We start from the raw sequence: 25,174 nt of genomic DNA on the forward strand, positions 1-25,174 counted from the left end.
ATAAATTCATCTAGCCGTATCCCTTGCGCGGGTTATCATAAATTGACATTTTAGAATTCTCGTAAATTGAAAAGGAAATTTTGAAAACTGATGATTAATAGCATTGTTTACAGGCCGATAACAACATTAGTTAAACGTGCATTACTTTTCGTTGATTTTTCAGTTTTAAGTTGCTTAAAAGATTATATTAAAAATACATAAAAATAAATCAATGCAATATTATTTAATAGGTTAATCTATTAAACTAACAACCGGCGTTCGTTTTAATATTTTCTTTAGCTTAGTTGTTATAACTGGTTAAAATAAAAAGTGAGCCACTGTATAGTTATTTGTGTGTACATTTATTCAGGCATACCATTCTTTTTCCGCGGAAACCAGTGTGGTAAAATACCGATTGATAGAACAGCTGTTCATGACGTGTTTTGTGGCTCGTTAAACAAAAATAATAAATTTGTTTTCGTGTGGTGTAAAAAAATTGGATAAATATGAAAAAGAAGCCGGGCCACTTGTGGACAGCGATTGCAGTAATTGTTATTGTTATATTAGCAGCAACAACAACAACAAAAACTGCAGCTTTAGATGTGCAAAATGCGAACAAAGATACCAAAGAGAACACTGTGCAAACAATTGCCACGCCAGAGAATAAAACTACAATTGTTAATGCTACAAATGTAAACAGCAGCAGCAATGTTACAGCAAATAGTAGTGGGATTACCGCAAATGTGACCACCCCTTCAGTTCCGCCTTTGAATGCAACGGAGCCATCGTTAATCGATTCCCATGCTGTTGAACAGGAGCACAATTCGTCGCTGTCGCTATTCTTTGTAATTTGTGTGATAATGCTGGGAATACTTCTGATCCACTCGATGCTTCAAACCGGCTTTCAATATTTACCCGAATCCATAGTGGTTGTTTTTCTTGGAGCATTCATTGGACTCTCGCTGAATGTGATGTCTGGTGAAAACGGCAGCTGGAAACGGGAGGAGGTCTTCTCTCCAATGGGTTTCTTTCTCGTTCTTCTGCCACCTATCATCTTCGAGTCTGGATACAATCTCCACAAAGGCAATTTCTTCCAAAATATTGGCTCTATTCTGGTGTTTGCTATATTTGGTACAACCATTTCGGCCTTGGTAATTGGCGCTGGGATTTACTTATTGGGAATGGCTGAGGTTGCCTATCGGTATGTTATAGAACTTGTGTATTTGTTATATGTGTATGAATATTACTCGGATAGAGTGCAAGGGTTTATGGTATTCATTAACCGAAAGAAAGGGGCATCTCTGAGTCTAAAAGGTATATCACAGAAAAAAAAGCGTAATAACAACACTAAAATTTATAAAAGAAATCACTTCTTGGAAAATGTTCTTCGAGAAGAGTATTCACTTGTTACTTGTTTAAACAATTTTTTAATAATCAAACCAACATATTTAAATATTTCCAAAATATCATAAATAATGATAATTTTTATTTTATAAATCAGAAAATCCAGAAATTAATATTCACAATAAGAGATTAATTTCGAATTCGATAAGTTCAAGTCCATAATAATTTATAATAATCCTTTTTTTTTTAGTAATTGGTATATTAGGTTGGAGACTCAACTGTAGCATTTTTACTCGTGTTCTAATGAATCTGTTTACATCCTTTTTAGGCTGAATTTTTCGGAATCATTTGCATTTGGATCACTTATCTCAGCAGTGGATCCCGTGGCCACTGTGGCTATCTTCCATGCCCTTGACGTGGATCCCATTTTGAACATGTTGGTTTTCGGCGAAAGCATATTGAATGATGCGATATCGATTGTGTTGACAGCATCCATCACAATAAATGCGAATGCGGACGCAAACACAGGCGAAGCAATGATGAACGCTTTAAAGACATTTTGCATGATGTTTTTTGCATCGGCTGGAATTGGCGTGATATTTGCACTGATATCAGCATTACTGCTCAAGCACATTGATCTGCGGAAGCATCCATCTTTAGAGTTTGCCATCATGCTGATGTTTACCTATGCACCATACGTTTTAGCCGAGGGAATTCATTTGAGTGGAATTATGGCCATATTATTCTGTGGCATCGTCATGTCACATTACACGCATTTCAATTTATCGACTGTGACTCAGATTACAATGCAGCAGACAATGCGTACTTTGGCGTTTATTGCAGAGACCTGCGTATTTGCTTATCTGGGACTGGCTATATTTTCATTTAAGCACCAGGTCGAGTTATCCTTCGTCATCTGGTCGATTGTGCTGTGTCTCATTGGACGCGCCTGTAACATTTTCCCGCTAGCCTATTTGGTCAACAAGTTTCGGGAGCACAAAATCAACAATAAAATGCAGTTTATTATGTGGTTCTCAGGATTAAGAGGTGCCATTTCCTATGCGCTGTCACTGCATTTGCATTTGGACAGCCAAGAAAAGCGACACGTCATTATTACAACGACTCTGATAATTGTACTATTCACCACGCTCGTTCTGGGTGGATCAACTATGCCGCTGCTAAAGTATCTTAAGCCTGGCAAGAAACGTCGAGCACGTGGATCTGTGCGCTCATCGAATGGAAGTTCGTATACACGTTCTACGAGTCGAAAGCGCAGCAAGTCCATATCTCTCTCAAAGACTAGGGAATGGGGCCAAGCCATCGATTCCGAGCATTTGTCTGAACTAACTGAGGAGGAGGATGTCTCGTTTACGCAAGCTCGAGATCGCTTCGGCCGCTTGGATCGAAAGTACTTTATTCCATTTTTCACACGTCGATTCAACAGTCAGGAGCTTAATGAGTGCAAGTCCCAAATGGCTGATTTGACTAACAAGTGGTATCAGGCGATACGCATTAGTCCTCTAGATTCTGATGAATCAGATGATGAGATGGGTCTATCGGCCAGCACAAGTCAGAGTAATCTGACCCGATCTTAAATTTAGCGGCTTATCAACTTAGTAACTATCTATGTAAAAGCATCTAAGTGGCCAAAATTCATACATAGTCATAGAATGCATAGTGAGGCCTACTAACTACATACCTTAAAATGTATGTACGTATGTATTATTACAAAAGTGTTAAAGTGCAATTGTTTTTGGGTAGGAAAATGAATACTGTCTCTACACTCTAAATTGTATTATGTATTATTTTATGAATTTATGTAGATTTGTTTGCTTGGTGGTGGTAAATTGAATTGTAAAGACCTGTGTTTGTTTAAGTTAATTAATTTAGAATATTATTTATGCAATTTTATGTTAACTAATTTTATTTGCTTTTCAAGCAGTATTCTAACTACGTATTATTCAAATGCTGTCATATTTCAATATCCTTTATTTCGGTAACCGTTTAAGTGGATTAAGTATGTATGAAACGTTGTCAAGCTTTACAAAAATCAGGTAGTACATAATATTTTATTATATACACAAATTATTGTTGTAAACTTATGCTGTGTATAAATTTTATGAAAACCAAAAATATTTGTATTCCATGCGAAATGAATTGTGATACATATAATAAATTTCAATATACAAACATGTTTATTTTTTTTTTCAAAAAAGACAACTGATAAGATGACATGTGGGGCTTAGATGTCTCTACGTAAACAAAATAAATAACCGATTAATTTCAACTTCTACTTTTGAATTTCAAGGTGCTCCTTTGGTACACTTGAACAAACACTGGTACATTTGTACCAAGATGGATACATTTGTACCAAAGCTGGTAAAAATTCGAATCTAAGCTGGTATACTGGGTCGAAAATGGAACACTACTAAAGAAGAATACACATTAGTACATAGGTACACTATTATCGGAAATGCACTGGTGTTTTAGTGTTGACATATCTCGTATTTACGTATGTACGTATATACATTTGTGTACACATAAAGAAGAATTAATAAATAACAACAAATTTATATCTTTTCTACTACCTCCAAATCCAAATCCTCATAACAGAAAAATCAGTGAAAATGCAAGTACATAATATTTATTAATTTATCATTTTATTACACACATTTATAGGTACTCATTTTGTTTTACAATCATTAGCACAAAATACTTATTCACTCGTTGCTAATTTAAATTTTTAGCGCTGTGTTCAGCTACACAAACTTTAAATATGTCTGTACTTAAAATATAAAGTCATTTAACCTAATCATATCTCATTTTAAGTTTGCAGCATTACAAATCCATCTAATACTTTCGAAAGAGTATTCACATGTGACTTACTTTTTAAACTATTAGCTAGGCTGATTATTTGAGGTCTTGGCTGATGGTTTTTTAATGAATTTGTTATACTTGCCAAATTTCTCATTAGTTGTTAACAGTTATAGTATGCACTTGATAGACATGAAGTTAATATTCAGATGTTGATAAGTAAGTATGTACATATGCATATATACCCATAAAGTAAATTCACATTGCTTGAATCATATTATCTAGTTTTCTGCATTAATGCTATAAATCGTACTATAAAATGTAATAGTAATCGATGTAGTGAATTGTGGTTTAATTTATATGTAAGTAAGTCAGATTTTATCTGTTGTTTTGTTTTGTAATTTTATATTATGTACTGAAGAAATTGTTGAAACAGTTGGTATATAAAAAAAAAATTACAAATTATGTAGGAGTTATAAATACACCCAAAGGTTTTAGGCTAAAAACCCCTTCACCGAATTCCAAAGTGAATTGTCCTTAAGTATATACAAGGAAATAATATAAAAGATCATTAGATGATTAGATGAATGTATTTATGAAAGCTTGGTGCTTAATTAATGACAATGTCACGTTATTTTTACAAACATTTCTCACAAATTCAGTTAACAAACTATTAAAAATATTCTAAAGGGAAATGGGTTCAATATTGTGTGTACACTTTTCAATTGATAAACACAAGATATACCTCTTAATAGTTTTTATTCTACTGTCTAAAATTATGTAAGTAACTTATAATAATATTGCGTTTTGAAACTACTTAATAGAGAATTCCATACAAGTAGCAAACTATAGGAATATACAGTACACATACATATAATATAAGGGAATAAATAATTTTAAATAACATGCTCCAAAAAAGTGAAATCAATTTATTGCTGCCCTTCAACGAATTAGCTATAGTGTATTTATAAGAAGACGAAGAACTATTTACGAGTGAATCCGTATTTTGGCCTACTGTCTATAACAAAAAAGGTTTTGAGTACTAATTGAACATTTTCTGCATAGATATTCGTATCTAAATGAACGGTGTATTTAAGCGTGGATTTTACTATCGGGCCGTTTAGACTTCTGTTTAAGGCTTTACGACTGAGTTTCTTCAACTTCGTTGTCGATGCGCGATGAACGTATGCCAGATTTTCCAGTCCATGGGTAGATGTCGGGACAGGGTTGACAGGTTTTCATATATCGTACGCCCGATTTGTGCCACAGATTGCACACTTTTGGATTATTGCAACGCTTGGGCCGATCCTTAAGTCATATAAAGCGTTAAATGTTAAAATGCTGTACTTAGAGTGTGCAGAAGCTATTGCCTACCGAATAATCACACTGGAATGGCTGAAAAGAGTTAATTCTCGACGTGGGTGTTGGATCACGCACCCATTGTAGAGCTTGCCAGTTGGTTATAATCCAAACGTCCTTCATTGCGTTTATGGCATCGAGAAACTTGATAAATCCTTCCTTGTGATGCGGCTGGGTAAACCAAGCAGCATGGTAGAACAATCCAAAGGGAGCCCTAATAAAAAATATAATCAAGCGAAATTGAAATGGACATGTTTGGTACCACAAGCATATTATAAAATATTTCTTATAATTTGAATTACAAAGAAAAGAAAATTTGGTACTAACGGGCCTTAGTACATATTATATGTAGAAACTATTATTGCAAATAGTTTTTTCTCGTACCTGTTGGTGGTATAATGACGCTCGAAATTCTTCATAATCATTTTGGTTACACCCTCTGCATCACTGGGATTCGAGCAGGCATCACCCATGGAACAGCGACCGCCGTTCAAGTCCTGCCACATAACCATTGGCACTTGCCAAACTCCCGGATAGCTTCGAGTCGGACATGGTGGTATCATACAGTCATGAAAGATTTTATAGTCCAAAGTGTATGGCCATGATGGAGGGCGGTTCTCATAGACCGGCATTGACGAGTCGTATGTGAAATTGGAGTCGTACAACATTTTGTACATTTTGTTTCCGCCAACTGAAAGGAAAGGGGCACGCATACCGCGTACATCGGATAGCTTCACGCCACCATAAGCCGCAAGTATTTCACGCTGACCGGCAATTTCCCGGGTCCATTTCTTTTGCGAGAATTGCTCGCCAAAGCTGTGACTGTAGAGTGAAGTAGTTATTAGAACTCTGATCATTTCTTAACGAACATAACATATGTGTAGATTAGTAAGATTTTTAAGAGTAGTGTGATCTTAATACCAATGTATCTGAGAGAATGGAATAGTGGTGCTTTAATTGTAAGGAAGTAGTTGTTTGTTAAGTAGGCATTATATTGTAATTAGTAGCTATCGTATATTTTTGTCAGGGATCATAATTAATATTACTTTTAAAATAAAAATTATAAAATTATAAATTTAAAATTATTAGCCGATTTTTATCAAGTTATCAAGACGTAACACTTATTTTTTGATCTGAATAAAAAAATTGGTATTAATCCTCATTAGTTAGTTTAATCAAAAATAATAAATAAGATTATTTTTAAGGTAAATAAATTTAAGGAATACCCCATCAAAAATAGTATATCTAAGGTTTACTTAGTTATCCAGATATTTTTTAAGGTTTGTTCTTTTAAAACTCATAACTCGTATTTACGATCCCTGCTATAGATCCTTTGTGCTAGTCTTAGATGCCGAAAGTCGGCTACTTACGAAACTGTGTGTGAAGCCATTTCATGTCCATCGGAGTATAGATTTTGTACTTGACTGTAATCAGTCCATTCATGAGAGACGTAGAATGTTGCAGTGATAGGACAGCCGTTTGGATTGACGCGTCCCTTCTCGAACAGATCCGTGTACAATTGTTTATTCAGGTCATTAACAGAGTCATCGAATGTCAAGAGTACAATTTGAGGTATACTTTCAACCGGTAGTTCGCCTAGCAACCATGACGGTAATATTGATGAAGTGGTGGATGAATGGAATGTAGAGAAAGAATATAGAAGGGCACATGATAAGAATTTAAACCAAGCATACATATAGAGGCAAAAGGAATATGGTTGACGCTTCACATTGTTGATGCTGATGCTTCTTTGGCTGACATTGACTGATAAACAGATGACTGGAATCGAATATTCAACAACTTACGAGACCGTGTGCGAGGCCATTTCATGTCCATCAGAGTACATATCCTGTACCATGCCATAATCCGTCCATTCATGCGATAGATAGAATGTGCCACGCCAAGGACATCCATTTGGATTCTTGCGTGATTTGTTATTGAATATCTCATTATAGAGCTCAATATTAATTATGTTGATGGCATCATCAAATGTTATCAATACAATTTGTGGTGTGAGCGATACATTCAAACCACCTATATATATTTTTGTAGAGTAAGTTCAGTTTTGAGACATTTTTGCATAGCAACAATTTGTTTAATTTGTCAAGCTTGCCTTGAATTTTAGTAGTCAACAATATAGCTATAAATTGAACTCACCGGGTATATCCTTGCCCCCGCAATAGCAATCAGGCAGTAGACATACATCTTTACGACATTTCGCGGCCGTCTTATCCGGCGTAGGCTGTGGATATAGAGGATCCGGACGTGTGGCTGGATATCTGTAAATGTCTACAAACTCTTGCGCCTTTGAAACAATCGTGCCAGCTGGTTTTAGTGTCGGACGCGTTCTCCTGTTGGATTGACATCAATTATAAAAAATTAACATATTTAATTAATTTTTTTAATATTTACACTTTGGTGACTAATGCCTATCGAAATACTAGTCACTGCAGACGAACTAGAACCGATTGATAATTTTGAATTAAATATGAAGAAATATATATCTTTATAAATATATTTTTACTTTGATATGCATTTTTGCCGAATATTTGAATAAATTATAAATAAGTGGAATTTTATGTTGAATGAAATCATAAAAATAATACAAAATATATTTATTTTGAATGTGATTTAATGTAATTTGGCGAATCCTTAAATATAATTAAATTTTAACTTTAAAATATATATGGTATTCACTAAATCAATCTATTTAATTGCAATATAGAAAAATTGTATATTTTTTTTGTTATTATAATTCATTTTTCTCTGGGTGTAGATACTTACGGTGGATGGGTTCCTCTATTAGGAGGGGAGACAGTATCGCGATCCTGATTGGTGTATATGGTACTGCCACGGTTTCTATTATTGTTTCTAAATTCAATCGTGTCAAGAAATTGAAACACATGTTAATAATAATATATGTAAATAGTATTATTTCGTGCGAAATGCCAATTAAATTTTATGGACAATTGCTACACAAATACTAAGTAAGATATTAGTTTAAATTAGTTATTAATTACTTCAATAACCCATGTATGTATTTATGTAGTATGTCAGTATGTATATATGCTTATGTGTGTATGTACACGTGAATAAAATAGCATTTCATATCAGCAGCCAATTGATTGTAAACTTAGTGAGAACCAAAAATGTATAGTATACTTATATGTCTGTGTTGCAGGATTTGAGTTGTAAGCCTAAGCAGAGAATAATACAAAGATAGAATAGTTACAGTTGATATTGTTTCGCTTTGTAGACCGCTGTAAGATATTGATTATAGACTTTAAGTGACACTCTTCAAATGTTTTAAAAGATGATCAATACCATATTTGGGGACTCAGCTGCTTGGTTTTATTTTAGTTTGAACAAATGCTTAACGCCTTCAATGCGGAAAGCATTAGAATTTTTAAACAGAAAGTCTGTTGACACTCAATTCCTCAATTCAATGTTGAATCGTAATAAAGAAATACTTGGAATAAGCAAAATAATACTAAATAAATAATGCTCAGTAAAATGTGCAAATTCAGTTCTACACTAAAAAAAACAATAAAATATTTATTTAAAAGTTGTCGCTCATTAACTTTAATTTGTAATTCTCAATTTTGATTTAAGAAATGCAATTATTGGCCGTATACATCGCACAAAAATGAAGATTACCAAGAATGTGCATAAAAAATAAAAATGATAAGTGTGCAAATTATATGTTTTTTAGTTCATTAATTATTGTGACTTATACACACATATGTACATATTTTTTAGATATGTATTAACTATTTTTGTTTGCGTAAAAATAAAAATACAAGAGGTGTGTCACTGAAATCATAATTAAATCAGAAATAAAACATTTAGAAAACTCATAAATATAATATTTATGCAGTCAGAAAGATGAAAAGTTAAAAAAGGGCCACCACCCAACGGTAACGAATTGTTTACGTACTTTAATGCTCACCGTTCTGTAGATTATTGCAACATTTTACAGAGCAGCTAATATTTAGTATATGTACTTATGTTTGTATCTTTTGCGCTAAATATTAACAAAAAACTATATGTGACTATATGGTGGACACTACAGTGGTCATAACAGTTTTAAGATATTTTGCCTTTTTGGTTGTTTTTTTTTTTTTTAATAGTTACTATAAAGGCGTACTAGAAAGCCAACAAACAACCAGAGTTCTACATAAGTGGGGGGTGAATGTGGGTAAAATGAGAAAACGAAAGCTACATAAAAGAATAAAGTTTGTTGGGTTTTGGTTTTTTGTTGTTTGGTAAGACACTAAAATCTGTGTTGAGAACAAGATTACGGTGAATTTGTAATTAAAACAAAAAAGAGAGGAGAGTGATAATAATGCAGTGGAAAACAGCAACTAAGAGAGGAGCGTTATTAGGAAATTCGCTATTTATACCTTGAGGGAATTTCGTTGCACTTGGCGCTCAGTGTGCTGTCGGAGCACTTGACCGAGGCGGCAGCGACAGCGACAGCGGCATTGTTGTTGTTGTTGTTGTTGTTTTGGTTGTTGTTGTTATTATTATTGTTGCCATATTGGAATTTGTTAGCTCTACCCCCAGTCATTTGATGGGTTGAGGAGGACGAGGAGATAGAGCCTGGGCTAGATGATTGGGCGGCAGCAGCGGCAATTGACGATTTTATGGCATTGTTAACCCTTGAAACTCGTGTAGTTGTTGGTGGACCAAACAAAGGTTCAGAGGAAGTGGCAGTGGCAGTGGCAGTGGTAGTGGCAGTTGTAGTTGAAGTGGTTGAAGTTGAAGTGGTGGAAATTGTGGGTGCGGTACTAAATTCTGGGGTACTACTATATTGTCTTATTGTTGGATCTGTGCTCAAAGTGGGAAAGGGGGAGTGTAATTTGGAGGGATGCGTTTTCGATGCCATATATGGGATACGTGTGGTTGATAGTATTACAGGCAGTGTAGTTGTAGTTGTAGTTGTGGTTGTACTTGACCTCATCGCATTTCGATTCATTTGTTTGATCTCATTAATGCCAGGTGCTGAATTTTCGTCAACAAATTGCGGAGATTCGCTCTCATCGCTATCACTGGCGGCCAGAAAATGTTGCAATTGCTCCAAGACATTAGCATTACGGAATTTATTTCGACCATTTCCAGTTGTTATATAGCCAGCATTCTGTAGACTTTCGGCCAGTGTACGTTCTGCTGTTTGCTGTCGATATTTGTTCGAATATAAAAACTTGACTGGCGGTCGATCGGTAATAACAACAATTTCTGTAGAACTAGATAAGTCGTTGGGAATAGCCGATGTTTCCGTATTAAGTTCTATGCTATTGCTGTGATTAACTTCGAATGGTCGTTGCGAAATTAAAGCTTCTGCACGTGGCGAATCAGCTGGAATATTGTTGGTTTCATTTTCAATTGGATTGTGCTTAGGTTTATTAATATCATTAATAATTGTCAAACTATTAACAGCTTCTTTAGCCTGCTGAGCTGCCTTGTAGCTATCATATTTCTCTCGAGACTTGGCTGTGGGTCCTGAAGCTGATATTTGTCGCAAACTATTGGCAACTCGAGCCCGATGAACTTTACGTCTGGCATATGGATTGGATGTGGAGCTTCTCACTTCATAGTTTTTGTTTGGTATCTTGAACTTGGGTGCATAAGTTGTGGGCTCATCGATACTATCTAAATTATAGTTAGCAGTTGCCGCAGTATAACGTGATCGTCCCCTGGGACGTAGTGAAGATTCAGTTAACTGAATGGGGTATGATGTCACTATAGTTGAAATGGTTGGTTTTAATATTGTAGTCGTATGCTCTTCTTCTGTGGGAATGCTAATCGGAGAAGGTGTTGTCGTTGTGGTTCTGATTGTTATTGTCGCTGGTTTCTGTGGCATTTGTGGACTAAAGGTGCTTAAAATAGCATCACTTATGCTGAAATTGCGAGCATTACCCGTTGTCAAAGTCGCCATAATAGATTGGCTAGCATTTTTCTGCACAGTGCTAATGAAAATATTTTTATTTGATTTTGGTGTTGTCTGAAGAAAAGCTCCATTTCCATATCGTGATCTTGTGGTGGCTCTAAGATTATTATTTGGCAGTCGTTCATCTTGTAATAGACTCTCCAAACTTTTATAGGGCGAAACAAATCGCATTGCAGGATTGCTCGTAACTCGATTCAAATTGTCCTTGAAAAGATTTGCGCGGGCTGTGAAACTTTGTCCTGGGGTCGTGATTCTTTCCGTGCTGGTACTTGAAGTAGTCGGCACTTTGGTTGTGGAACTTGTGTTAATCACGCTTGTTGTAGTTGTTTTGGTTGGAGCTTGTTTAATCGTTGGACGACCGTTACGCCAGATTCGCAAAGGAGCATAAGTTGTGGGTACAATATCCTCATAGCTCTCGGTATTCACATAGACTTGTGTGGGCGGGGTATACAGTGTTTTTGTTGCTGTTGCTGTGGCTGTTGCTGTTTCTGTTGTCGTTGTTGTTGATGTACTGGGTCTATTTCCACGATCTTCACGCTGAAACAGAGGCTCAGATTCGTTTTCTTCGCTCACCTCGGACTGCTCAGCCTTCAAGCTAAATCCGTGCGATCCGCTCTGTAGACTATAATGATATGCATTGTTTTTAGGTCGTCTTGTGCTTGAACTATCTAATAATTCGGCTGTATTCGCTTCTGGTCTGGTAAAACTCTGCGGTTTCACATCCGATAGCACGAAACTTTGTATACGTTTATTTTGATTTGTTTGCTCAATGGAAATCGCTTGATTTTTCCCAAAGCTATTGTATGTGTTGTCTTTGATATATGATGTCTTGAAAGGCTTCTCCGTGGGCGTGCGAACCGAGTTACCCGTTCCATAAGCGGCAGCATTAATGAAATCAAGAAACTTTGGCGACGTGCTCGTCTCAAAAGAACGACTACTGGGTATCTCGGCAGTCTGCACCTGCACATTTTGGCTTTCATCGTAAATGGTCTCAATATTTTCCAGAGTACTACTACTATTTGAACTGTCATCTATCAATGACCACTGTTCGCTAATTGCTTGGAATGGTGGGGGGACTGTGGGTTGAATTTGGGTCAGAGTTTGTGGATTCTTGCTATTCTGATATTGACTGACAGCATTCACTAGAGACTTGGCCAGAAATTGTAGCTTGGATTTGAGAAAGGGATTGGAGCCATAGGTAGGGGTTGGGATTGGGGTTGGCATCGTTGTGCTGGTCTTAGTGGTAGTTGTTCTTGTTGTTGTTGTTGTTGTTGTGGTACTGGGTGCTTGTGTAGTGGTTGAGGTGGTGGTGGTACGTGGTATTGTTGTGGTTGTCTTTAATTTGATTATGACATTTTGCTTAATGCTTTTATTTGCATGCGTTTTTGAGCTGTTGAAGAAATGTGTATATTTGTTTTTAAATAAACAATCACATTAAAGTTAGTAACTTATCCAGTTGATTTTAGTGTAAATATGTGTGTGTGTGTTTTTTTTTTTTTTATTTGAATTGACATAACTAACCCTTTGGTTCTCAAAAATTTGACTCGTTTGTACCTTAGTTTCGGTACATCTTAATATAAAGCACATGCCATGCGAACATCGCGAAGCCATGCGTCAAATAAATAATGATTACATTATACATTTATATGATATGCATGCAATGATTTTGATTGTACATTTTGCACGAAAATAATAGGAAAGACAGACAGAATTAGTGAAAGGAAATAAAGTGAGAATAAGTTTAAAAAAAGAGAAAATTTTGGCAAAATATAATCGAAAATAACTGACTAAATGTATAGCGATTAATCTGGCCTAAATTTCGCAAATTTATGTTGTTTTCAGCTAACCTTTACAATATTTTTATGAATGTGCCATAACACTAGTTAACAAATTAAACTTTTTCTTTTGTAACCTTTACCAAAACAACTTTTTCTGATACATAAAAGAAATATTAAGTAAAAAAATTTGAAAAAAAAAACCAAACAAAAAATCATAATTTTCTCAATTAAAAATAAAAAATAACTACAACTTTTGTTATAAAGAGAGAAAAATCAAATGTGGATTTTTCGAGTATTGATGAAAATTTTAAAAATGCAGTCAATAAAAAAGGAAAAATAAAATCAACATTTAAAATTAACAAAAAAAAAAAAAAGTAGAAAAGGTTTAACTTAGAAAGTGTACTTTTCTCATATGTAAAAAAAAGTGTTATTGGTAAAAGTTACAATCTGACTGTTACGTAGTATAATCAGAGCTATGGGTTCTTGTCGAGTTTACTTGTCTACTCCGTGTATAATAAGGTCGAAAACGATGTGGTTTTTGTAATGTAATGAATGAGATCTGATAAGGCACTTATACTTAAACGATTTAAAGCCAATTGGACATTGCAGACCAAGAAGAAGAGAGTCTAATCTAATAGACAGACAGATAATCGAAGACGCAGTCTACGTATTTAATTATGTGATGCAGAATTTCACTAATTTTGGCATTTAAAATACCTTGAAGGTTGTAATGTTGTAGTTGTTGTTGTAGGTTTTGTTGTAGGTGGCTTTGTAACGGTTGGTGTGGTGGTGGTTGTTGTGGTAGTTTTGCTTGTACTCCTGCTTGTTACTGGCGAGGACTTCAAGATAGAAGCTCGTGTTGGTGCCGTCGTCGTTGTTGTGTACTTTTTGCCTTGGACCAATTTATATTGTGGAGTAGACTGTGTGACATCATTGGCGATCAGATAATAATCTCCCGTATCCACTGATTTAATTGGGGTACGTTCGCTTTGATAGTAATCTTCAGCTGAGCTCGAATAGCTAAAATCACCATCCTCATAACTCAAATTTTCCGTGGTAAATGTGTTGTAGTAATTGCGGGCATCATGTGTTACTGCTGGACTCGATGTTGTGATGCTTTGGATCTGACATCTAGAGTTTGTATGGTCACCTCTTCGGCTCTGACAGATAGATGTTGTTGTTGTCGTTGTTTGTGCGTAACATGAAAATGTTTGTATAAAAATTTTGATGCATTCTCCATGTACGTGTTGTATTTGTTTCGTGTGTGTGTGTGTGTGTGTGTGTGTGTGTGTGTGTGTGTGTGTGTGTGTGTGTGTGTGTGTGTGTGTGGGTGTTTGGTCTTGCTAATACTAAGACATGCTAGTTAACTAAACTTAGGAGTTTCTTCATTCATTAATTCCTTGTGTATTCTGACTAGTCGGGTCAAATACAAAATGCGTGTAAGTAAGATTTTTTTAGAATTTTTCTCTGAGAGCTAGTTAGCATGTGAGGCATAATTTCAAAAATGTTTTCAACAAGATGCTACGGAATTTAAGTCGCGACGTGCGATTAGAGACGATAAGAATAGAAAACACTTACCGTTGTGGAGTGCGCGTGGGCTGATCGTAAATATTGTCCTGTTCGATCTGTTAAGAAGTTTGTTATATTTTATTAAGATGAAATAATTGACAGGCTTAAAAAGTAACACAGACAAAATTTTTTTGGAACATTTAAAAAAATCGATATAACATTAAAATTTTATAAAAATTATTGAGAATTTTTTTTTCAAATTAAGTAAAAGTTAAAAAAAAGAAAGTATTAGTTCTACAAATTTGCTATACGGGTAGACTTCAATTTGAGAAAATTCTCACTTAACTTAGGAACAAATATGCCTATATTTACGCTGTATTTTTTCAGGATTAAGAAAAACCTTTCTAAACTTAAGAATATTGAATTTTAATTTAAGAAAAATATAGACTAGAAAGAAATTTCAAAAAAATTTTTCTGATTTAATTTAATTTTAAGCTTTTAACTAGTTTTGGTCAACTGCTCTAAATAAATATTAAATAACTATAAAAAAATATATGGTAAACATTTTTTGAGTGTACCTGCGCATTGAGATCTTCATCATATTCCGTGTTGTAGTTCAAAGCAGGCTGATTATTGTAGCTAGGCCTTTGAGCTGGTGTTGGTGTTGTCAATATTTCCAGGGGGCGATAAGTCGATTGTTGCTGCTGTTGACGCACATTCTGCTGATATTGCTGGGGTTGTTGCTGTTGCTGTTGTTGTTGTTGCTGCTGTTGTTGATGCTGTTGCTGCTGTTCTTGCTGCTGCTGATATTCAATATCCCTATACAAATCAATATCGTCGTCGTAAACAGAATAGTATGATGAATCATAGGGATTTGGTAAGGCTTGTGCCTGTTGCTGTTGCTGTTGTTGTTGCGGTTGTTGGAATGGTGTCGGTTGTTGTTGTTGTTGTTGTGGCTGCTGTTGCGCCTGCTGTGATGTTTGGTAGCCAACCCCGTGATTGAATATGGATGTATTGTAGTAATTACGATTGGATGCTAACTGTGGCGGTGGAGCTTGTGAGCTTGGTTGTACAAATATGTTATCGGTTGTTTGCGCCGTTAGCGATGACGGTGAGGATGAATCAACTCTTTACACACACATACACACATACCACATAAGATGTTGTGAATAGAGTTTACGACGCACGCAAGTTATTTACATTAACAAATATTCACAATTATTTAAAATATATTTATGCAATTATATAATACATATGCCAATGATAGTTTTTCATATATATGATACAAGGGAAGAGAAATGCAAAACGAAAACAGATAGTAAATTAAAACTTAAAATCACATTACATATCGCTCATTTTCTACAAGACTGTTATAACTCAAAAAACGCAATTAAAGTTTTCAATTTAATAAAAACATGAATTCTTTTGACTTCCGCATTAAAATCATACAAGATGTAAATATCAAATTTTTACCCAATATAGAATAAAACATAAAAAATATTTCTGCATCAATCGTGTATTTTGAGTTATGACAATCTTGAATTAAATGTGCGAGATATTATGAACAGTTTATTAGTTTTGTGAGAGATGAGTTAGAAAGATTAAAGCGGTTGAGATTTTAGATTAGCCCAGTCCATTAAGAATTTGTTTAGTCAACTGTACAGCTTTTGTAAGTAAGTTTCATTTCAATAGTTGTTTTCTTTTAGTTATGGGTAAGGTCGGAACGTAAACGTAACGTATAAACAGTAATGCCGTCGGGCAGTTGTATTTATCTTTATCTTTATAATTATATTTATATACATGTTATTGTCGTATTTATTATGTGTGTATTTGTGTAGCAGCCAAAAACAATTGAGCAGCAGAATCAGCGTTGATTTGTTTTTGTTTTTTTGTTTTTATTGTTTTTTTTTATAACTACCTTTGTCTTTCCATATTTGAGGTGCTGTGTATCGAGTTTAAATGCAGGCCGCCCAAACTAACAGTGTTTACACTGGACTTGGTTTGATTTTGGGTTTGAGTTTGCTCTGATCCTTGGTCTGGATTATCCATAGCTTGCACCTGCCACTTCTGCTGTCCCCGTGTGCGTTGTGGTCGCACTGTGTAACGGATTCGGGCTGGAGCTGTTGTTGTAGTGCTCACTGTACTACTTGTCACACGAACGCGATTATTTTGATTTGATTTGTCGACTTGCAATTGCGGCAAACGTTGCTTCAGTTCCTGAAATATGTCGCTGGGAAAACTGATGAATGCGGGAACTCCATTGCCTGGATTATTTCCCTGATTGTGTTGCAGAAAGTTCGGAAAAGGTCGCCGTGTGGTTGTTGCTTGCATGAATCCAGTCTGAAGATTAGGCCGTTTCTTGTCTGGCATTGGGGTGGTGATGGTGGTGGTGGTGGTGCCGATGGATCTGTCAGTGGTCACCACGGTCTGTGGCCGAGGTGGTGCCATCGTCTCGGACATGGGCATGTAGGGTGGCATGCGGGACGGTGGCAGCATGTCTTCATCGATACCATCATCGTAATCCTCGTCATAAAGGTCAATGGGACTTTGCGTAGTGCTTGTACTTTTTGTTGATTGATTCAAGATAAAACTGTCTTTGGCATTATGATTTTGTATGTTCTTAACAAAAGTTTCATAGCCCTTAAGGATGCGTTGGGTTGTCGTTGATATTGTGGCTACAGTGGGGCTAATCGGTTTCGTCGGCCTGTTTCTCAACGGAGGACGTGGTGTTGTGGTTGTTGCTGTCGTTGTTGTTGCTGTATTGCCTACTGTACTGGTTACAGGTCGACGTAGAACGACAGCATTGCGAATATTGCCACTGCCATCATTGCTTACCTGTTTAAAGTACTTAATTAATGGATTAACAGCCGGATTGAAACTTGCCAGATCACTAGCTTTCAAATTTGCCATAAATTCATTAATATTAAATTGAAAATTCGTCAACTGTGGCTTGGCCGTTGTTCTTGTTGTTGTTGTTGTTGTTTCGAACTTTGGCATTGCCGTGGAACTAATGGATTTAGTAAAGGTCTGATATGATTCTGGTATAGTGATATTTGAGGCATACGTAATGCCCACGGGTAAATGTGACAGATCCCGGAATGGTATTTGCTGGAGATTGCTGGGCTTGTTAATTGCTGCCAAGTTGGGAGCCGAAACAATATTAAAATTGGGCGTGACTTGCAGTGGAGTGACTGGCGGTCGCACCTTGACAACAGCATGCTCTATTTGATTCAGTTTGGCCGTGTTGTAGACACCCTTCATTTTTTGGTTTGCAATTATATTATACTGAAAGTAATTGCTCTCTGTTGTTGTGCCTTGCGTTGGCTCTTGGCCTTGGCCAATGCTATATTGAGATATTAGTTTGCCTGGATAATTTAATGTGTTTGGCTGTTGATCCGGCTTGTTGTTGTTGTTGTTGTTGTTGTAAAATCCACCCATTGTACTATATTGTGCATAGTGATTGTTTGGTGTTACTTGTTGAGGCGGCTTGGATGTCGAATAATAGTCAAAGACTGTTGGCGGAGTGGTGGCTGGTGGAATGGGTTGATTGTCCAAATGAAAGTAGGCAAAATTTTCAGCTTGTATTTGCTTTCGACGTTCTTTCAGCTCTTTGAGTTGCTGTATAAGATATGGCAATAAATCGCCACCAGCTGGCGGTCTTAAACTTGTCGAGCTGGCTGCACCATAATAACTACCGGCAATAGGTCGAAAATCATCTTCTATCTGCGGTGGTGGCAATGACAAATTGTAGCCAGTGTATACGAATGTCGGCTTTTGACCATATGCCAAATTCGACTGATGTTGTTGCTGCAGATGTTGCTGTTGTTGCTGATGTTGCTGTTGTTGCTGCTGCTGTGGATAAACCTTATAGCCAAGATTTGGACTTAATTGGTTATAGTTGTGATTAGTGTGTTGACTTTGTAGATTGGGTGGCGTAAGATATGGATTGTAGCTACCGAAACTGTAACCACTTTTCGGTATATTCGATTGGTCTATGGAACGATAATTATTCGCTGGCCATTTAGGAGAAGCGTGTGGAAAAGGTCGCAATTGACGAGGACGTCGTTTTGATTCTCCAGTGACAGTATCATTGTTATCTTCATTTATTTCTATGTAATCTGCATCCTCGTAAGCAAAGTCAGTCTCTTTATGGCTAAAGTCAATTTCTTTATCGATTTGTTTCTGGCTAATCTTTGAGGAGAATTTCTGCAATTGGGTCACAGTTGGCGCAGCTTCATCATAATGTTCTTGGGAGTTATTTGAATTATTTGAGCTATTTGCTTCTTCACGAGGATTATCGAGAGTATCTGGTTCCGTGACTTCGCTGGAGATATTTGAATCGCTTGTGATTTCCGCTGGCGTTATTGTTGTTTTAGTTGTTGTGGTAGTAGTTGATTTTGTTGTTGTTGTTGTTTCTAACCCATTGACATCGCGTCGTTTGCGTCTCCTGCCTAAATCAAGTCGATTATGTGACAGTTCTTGTCCAATTGTTATGTCGTCGTTTAAGCTTTCGCTGTTTACGTACAGATTTAAGCCAAAAAGCATTTTCAGTCGGTTGTTGGTTGGTTGGTTGTTGTCGTTTCGAGCAAAATATAGAGATAGTGCAGTATGCATTATATGAGAAAAAAGAGTAGTACAATGAGTTGAAGAGAATTTTAAATTAGGCTTGCATTTTTTCAATTCATTTTATTTTATTTTTTTTTTGAAAATATAGAAACAGTTGTAATTTCAGAAGCGACGACAGATGAGAAGCTAGATTAAAACAAACGAGTAAAACGGTACTCAACTTACCTGTAAGCTGTCCCAAAGGTGTAGGACCCAATTTTCCCATGATTTGGAATGGCATTTATGCTGGCTTGGTGTATGATACCATCGCGATCCCGCTGTACTTGGCTAACAGTACTCGGCTGGCCACGATAAACACGTTGCTGTCGATCGTTTTCCTTCTCTTCAACTGGTGGCAGGGATTCCTGTGCCTCGGCATACAGCTATAAGTACGAGAATACACAAAGAGAAAGTTAGGTATCTGTTATTCCTAAAATCCAAGCTTCATACAAGTTGTAAAAACCGAAAATGTGCATAAGAATTCTTTAAACAAGTGCCAACAATCTTAACAGTATAAAAAGACAAAGAAAATTAAGTAAAACTCTAGACTTAATAAAACTCTATACATAAGTTCGGAGATAAGATTCGATTTGGGGTAAAATGCTAAATACAGATTTTTCCATTCGATTACTTAGATTTCCAAAATCGTTCTTGTGTGCCAAAAAAAAATTTCTATGTTTTGCAGAATGTTTTCTTAACTACTTTCACACCAACTATAGTCTTTTCTAGCCAACGCAAATGATTTTGACAATTTATTTAGGTAACCTGAGTAATTTAATAATGCTCATAATTCATATTTCAAGAAAATTGAGTTTACACGATTGCAATTTAAGTCTGCAGTTATAATGACTTGGATAAAGTATGAATTGTACTTAAGTCCAGTATGTTTTAAAATCATTTTAATATTAAATATATTTAAATATTTATATATCGTACTTGAAATAAGATTGACTTACTCGACTTTAGTAAGAAATCCATTTAAAATGTGTCGTTTTAGTTATGAAATACTTTGATTTTTCCCTGTGTACTTACCTTGGCTATTTCTTCTTGCGAGTCCAGCAGTGACTTTGGCTGACCACGAGACGTGACGACAGGATTTGGTGGGACGCGCAGTTCTGGTGGCGGTGGTATATGCTGAACTTGTGCTTGTATGATCTGTGGCGGTGAGCGATGATACTGCGGAGGCACTGTAACTGTCTTCTGGGTAGAACCTGGGCTGGTAAAGGCGGATCCAAAGCGAATGCGGGTAGGAACATGCTGATTCTGATTCTGCTGCTGTTGTTGCTGTTGCTGTTGCTGTTGCTGCTGCTGTGCTTTGTTACGTGCCTCTGTGGAGCTGGCTGATGTACCACTGTCCACCAGCTGGCAACCCACGTTTCTGGGCCAGTCACAAGTCTGCAACTCGTGCGAGTACATAAGACCTCCAGTACAACTTTCGAGTAGTGCACCGCCAAATACACATACGTAATACTGAGTGCAGTCCGTGGGATGCGGATAGTATCCAAACTCTTCGGGACAATCGAAGCTAATACCATTTGAGCTGGTTGATTTTATATTGGTGCCAAAGCTGCGTGAATTGGTAACGCGTGATGAACGTTTGTTTTGTGCATCTGTACATCCTGCAGAAGGTAAATTAAAAATGTAATTATACTGTCAAAACGTTGTAATAATTTATATAACAGATCGAGCCAATATTTGTAAAATTATTTGAATTTTATAGTAAGTGAATCAAATTTCATGGGGAATATCTTCTTAATATTAATCTTTAAATTCAATATTTTATTAAATTTAAAAGAACATTTTTTTTATATTCTTAGCATTGCATCTATCTCAATTTGCATCTAGAAGAATATCAAGGCAGCAGTCCGTGACAGACCATTTTTTCGAATGAATATTAATTACAAAATTGTAAACTATACCGAAGACCGCGAAAAATGGTTTGACCTAATCGTAGCGAGTGGGACAAAGATATGGAAAACCAGTACCAAACCCACAAAATGCCATTTAAAGTTAAGAAAATTTAAACCAAAAATTGAAACTGATTAGTAATTCAAACGATTGAGCCTCAATTTGAATTCAATTGAACCCACTTCGATGCAATCAAAGTTATTGCAACAAACAAAAATAAAAAACAAAAAAAAAAAACAAATTTAACACAACTCAGACAGCCCCCAAGCCAATGGCGAGACCAATTGAAGTGGCTCGCCCAATCTATAAGCACATTGTAATATTGTAATAATTGGGGCGGAAGTTGTTGTTTTTTTTACTCTTATTGCTTAGCATGTTGAACTTAACTATATCTGCCTTACGATATTGCAGTGCTGTGAGCCAAAACCAAAGCTAATAAATTAACTGACTTGCAACACATTAAAATTATGCAAGGAGTCCGCTTTGGTACGTTGTCAGCCAACCTTCGATTAGCATTCAGTTTCTAGTTTGAAACACTTAGCTTAGAATGTGAGTCATATAGTATATTATGCATATATGAATAGATCGGTTTATTTTGGGAGAGACTGTACCCTGTCGCTTTAAGACCCACCTACACAGCCGCACAAATACCAACAAATACCAACAAATACAAAACAAAACTGTAGACTATTATGCTTAATTGTAAGGTAAGCATTTTACAAACAATAACAAGTTATAGCGACACGCCGTTAAGTTGCACTTTTGACCAGACATGAAACGCCACGATAGCCGCATTACATATATTTTTGGAGCAACATAATATATTTGGCTTGTTAGAGACACCTTTTCCCAAAACAAATTTACATTCACTTTTTTATTACGGCTACAAACTGTTTCTAAGGCATGTAAAGGCCCCGACTGCTGCTTTTAGCTTTTCAACGTCATTATAATTGGGCGTAGATGAATTGTTAATTCGTTATGCCAGTTAAGACAACTTGGTTCCGCTGTATACATACATATATTGTATTAATCCACACTTTAGATATAATTTTCAGAGTATTCATTTTTGTTTGTAAAAAATCATTTGGAAAATTTCATTGCTTAAATTTGGACTTGATAAATTTGTAACTTCCCATTGTAGATAAGCAATTCTCAACTACTTCAAAGTCCCATAACTTAAATTTCATGTATGATCTGTAAAAGTTTTAAGACCAGGGATAAATACCGGAGCCGGGACCGAAACCGTTAACCGAAAGTCACCGTTTCAATTTTAGAACCGGAACAGGAACTGTACCCGAAATACATTTTTTTTCAAGAACCGAAAAAACATTGTACCTAAACTGTCTCCGTATATGTTTCTAAATTTGTTTTTTTTATTATTAAATTTATTTAATTTAGCTAAAAAATTGTTTTTCCTGATTACAAATTAAACAAAAATTTGGACTTGTAGAGTTGGTAGATCCAAGGTCTAACCAACTTCAAACTGTCATAACTGTATTAAAACTTAACCGATTTTTAAGCGGAATGTCATTTTGATCATGGTTTTGTGTCAGAATTCTTTTAATTTAATTCAATTTAATTTAATTTTGCAAAATAAAAAACAAACCGAAAGATCCTGTAGATCTTGGGTTTGATTATATTACAATCACTTTTAATCGTCATAATTAGCACGTACCGGTACTGATACCGGTACCGAATAAGAACCTTTAAGTTTTGGGACGTACGGGAACTGATACTTGTTTCGTTTTGATTCCGTGTTTTGAACTTTTTCTTTTTTTTTATACGTTATTAATATAGTGAGCACGCTACATGCTAGTTAAAGCATTTTCAGTGCAATTTCAAGAATTAACAGAACAGGAACAAGTGACAGATTTTTTGTAGCATGACAGGGTTCGAACCCAGTTATTTTTTAAACTGTAGTTCTAGTTATGTGATGTGTCTTCTAAATTTATTCTGCAAATTTATTTTCAAATTTGTATTAATTTTATAAAAATATATTTTTATCCTACATTTTCGGCTATGTACAAAAATTGTAATATTAACTTTAGATGTTTAATTAAATCTTTGTATCTTATTTAGTATAAATCACACTTGGAGTCAGAACAATACTTGAGTTTTATAATTTATTTGTGCACATGTAAGTGTGCTTCTAATACTTCAGTTTTGAACGTCACATGTGAGTAATCGTGTCAAGGCTGCTGGACAAGATCTACTTAGCATGCAGTGCATACAGCACGCACCGCAAATTGTGTAATTATCGCGCAAAAACGTCGCAGATTTCTGTCTCTCTGTCTCTATGCCAGTCCCTGACTGCCCCGTGTGCCAAATGCAACTCTGAACGACAGACTTGAGTGAATGATATATACAAAGTAGTACCATAGTGGCACAAAAAGTAAGCTAATCACGTGCCAATGGCAATTGGCCATGCAAAAGCCTAGAGCAGCTGTTGCCTGGGATGACATTTGTCTTAGCTACACACTTGGCAACATAACTGTCGATTCATTGTTGCTGTTTGTACTTTCTGCTCCACTAAACAAAATGTATACCTGGCCCGTGTACCTGGCTTTGCTTAGCCAGAGCTAGAGCGTGGCTTGGTAGTAGTTATGCAATGCACAGTAATTCGGCCATAAGCCTGATTGGCTTCATTTTTTTTTGGTTTCGATTGCTTCGCGTTTTTGCTGCTCTACTTATTGAAAAAAAAATAAAAATAAAATAAGTGCAACACATTACGCGACTTTTATTGAAAGTGAACTACTATACAGCACATAAAAAAGGCAGACCGATAAATACTTAGACAATTTCAATTGTACCCAATGTCTATTGATACAGTTTTTTGTCATTTGTGTGGCTTTAATAATGCATTGCACTTACGACATCCGGCCATTGGACCATCAGCTTATTAAGTTACTTCATACGTTCAAAAAGCCAACATCTTAAGTATATGTATCGGAGAGAACTTTTTAGACATGGCTGTCACAAATACAATCATACTTTGACTTTAAAGTCCCACAGCGAAATTTATCCAAAAATCCCGCTGTGCATTATTTATTATTTAAATGCAACACGTTTCAATTCATTACGAACTTTAGAAATCGAAGCACTCTTTCAATAAAAATATTGAATATTCATGTGACGCTAAATCTAAACAATATAATATATAGTCGAATTTACACTTTTAAAGTGTGAATACATATCAGTAAGTGGTTAAAATTTCATTAGTCAAATAAAAAAGTGTCAATTCACGTTAAGATTTATTTAATGTATTGTACATATTTAAGTTAGTTGGACTTGCTTGAGCCAAAGTTGGGCTTATATCTTAGGGCTTATGCAGAAGTAGATGAACGCAAAATACTCATGAAATGTTTTTGTTGCTTTGTTTGTTTTGTTGTTTCCATTGTTTTATAAACTGTTTTTTTACGTAAATTTCAATTAATTTTTTTAGCTACATAGAACGTAAATTTCAATTAATTTTTTTAGCTACATAGAACAACTTTTCAAAAAGAGAATTGTTACCAGCTTGACTCTTTAAGTACACAAGGTGCGGTCCAACTACTAAAGTGTACATGACTTAGATGAATAAATAAATCATTCGTCAACTTTCAGTTTTTAATCGATTGCACAATTCAACGAGAAGGCGTATCAGATACCTCAAGGCATAGTTTTGGCCAACAACCTTAGTTTTGATACATTTTTTTGTGGTTACTATTTCTTTTGTTACCAACATTCGAGAGCTGACTTCCAATCGCTTTGCATGTGCGCAGGAAGCTTGCGATCGTTGGCAGTTGGGATTTTCCTTTCTAATCGAGCGCGGTTAGCGTAACTTCCTGGGTGTTAAGCCACGACAAATGTCTATTGTGAGCACTCTGCACCCCCTTTCTAAGAGTTGCATGTGAGCACATAATAAAGCTAAGCATGTACGAAGTATTAT

The 25,174-nt window shown here is 35.8% G+C and overlaps 2 protein-coding genes across 3 annotated transcripts in view; one reads left to right on the top strand and one right to left on the bottom strand.

Moving 5' to 3' along the window:
- Nucleotides 1-362: 362 nt before the first annotated feature.
- On the top strand, nucleotides 363-3,133 carry LOC117781754 (sodium/hydrogen exchanger 8). The gene is made up of 2 exons (XM_034618572.1): nucleotides 363-1,180; nucleotides 1,652-3,133. The coding sequence occupies exons 1-2, from the start codon at nucleotides 486-488 to the stop codon at nucleotides 2,916-2,918; spliced, it is 1,962 nt and encodes a 653-aa protein (XP_034474463.1). The 5' UTR covers nucleotides 363-485; the 3' UTR covers nucleotides 2,919-3,133.
- Nucleotides 3,134-3,961: 828 nt separating this feature from the next.
- LOC117781588 (transcription factor SPT20 homolog) overlaps nucleotides 3,962-25,174 on the bottom strand; it is a 38,999-nt gene continuing 17,786 nt past the window's right edge. Inside the window, exons 2-12 of one of the 2 annotated variants that reach the window (XM_034618364.1) lie at nucleotides 20,371-20,957; nucleotides 19,525-19,721; nucleotides 16,652-19,246; nucleotides 15,312-15,861; nucleotides 14,803-14,849; nucleotides 8,281-8,367; nucleotides 7,654-7,847; nucleotides 6,867-7,092; nucleotides 5,881-6,318; nucleotides 5,512-5,710; nucleotides 3,962-5,445 (exon numbers count right to left, since the gene is read on the bottom strand). In XM_034618364.1, the coding sequence (XP_034474255.1) occupies nucleotides 5,278-5,445; nucleotides 5,512-5,710; nucleotides 5,881-6,318; nucleotides 6,867-7,092; nucleotides 7,654-7,847; nucleotides 8,281-8,367; nucleotides 14,803-14,849; nucleotides 15,312-15,861; nucleotides 16,652-19,246; nucleotides 19,525-19,721; nucleotides 20,371-20,957 (5,288 nt within the window). In that variant the 3' untranslated portion in view covers nucleotides 3,962-5,277. The remainder of the gene's footprint in view (nucleotides 5,446-5,511; nucleotides 5,711-5,880; nucleotides 6,319-6,866; nucleotides 7,093-7,653; nucleotides 7,848-8,280; nucleotides 8,368-14,802; nucleotides 14,850-15,311; nucleotides 15,862-16,651; nucleotides 19,247-19,524; nucleotides 19,722-20,370; nucleotides 20,958-25,174) is intronic. The other variant, XM_034618363.1, reaches the window with a different exon arrangement.

Source organism: Drosophila innubila (genome assembly GCF_004354385.1).
Source record: "Drosophila innubila isolate TH190305 chromosome 2L unlocalized genomic scaffold, UK_Dinn_1.0 4_B_2L, whole genome shotgun sequence".
In the NCBI taxonomy this organism is placed as follows: Eukaryota; Metazoa; Arthropoda; class Insecta; order Diptera; family Drosophilidae; genus Drosophila; species Drosophila innubila.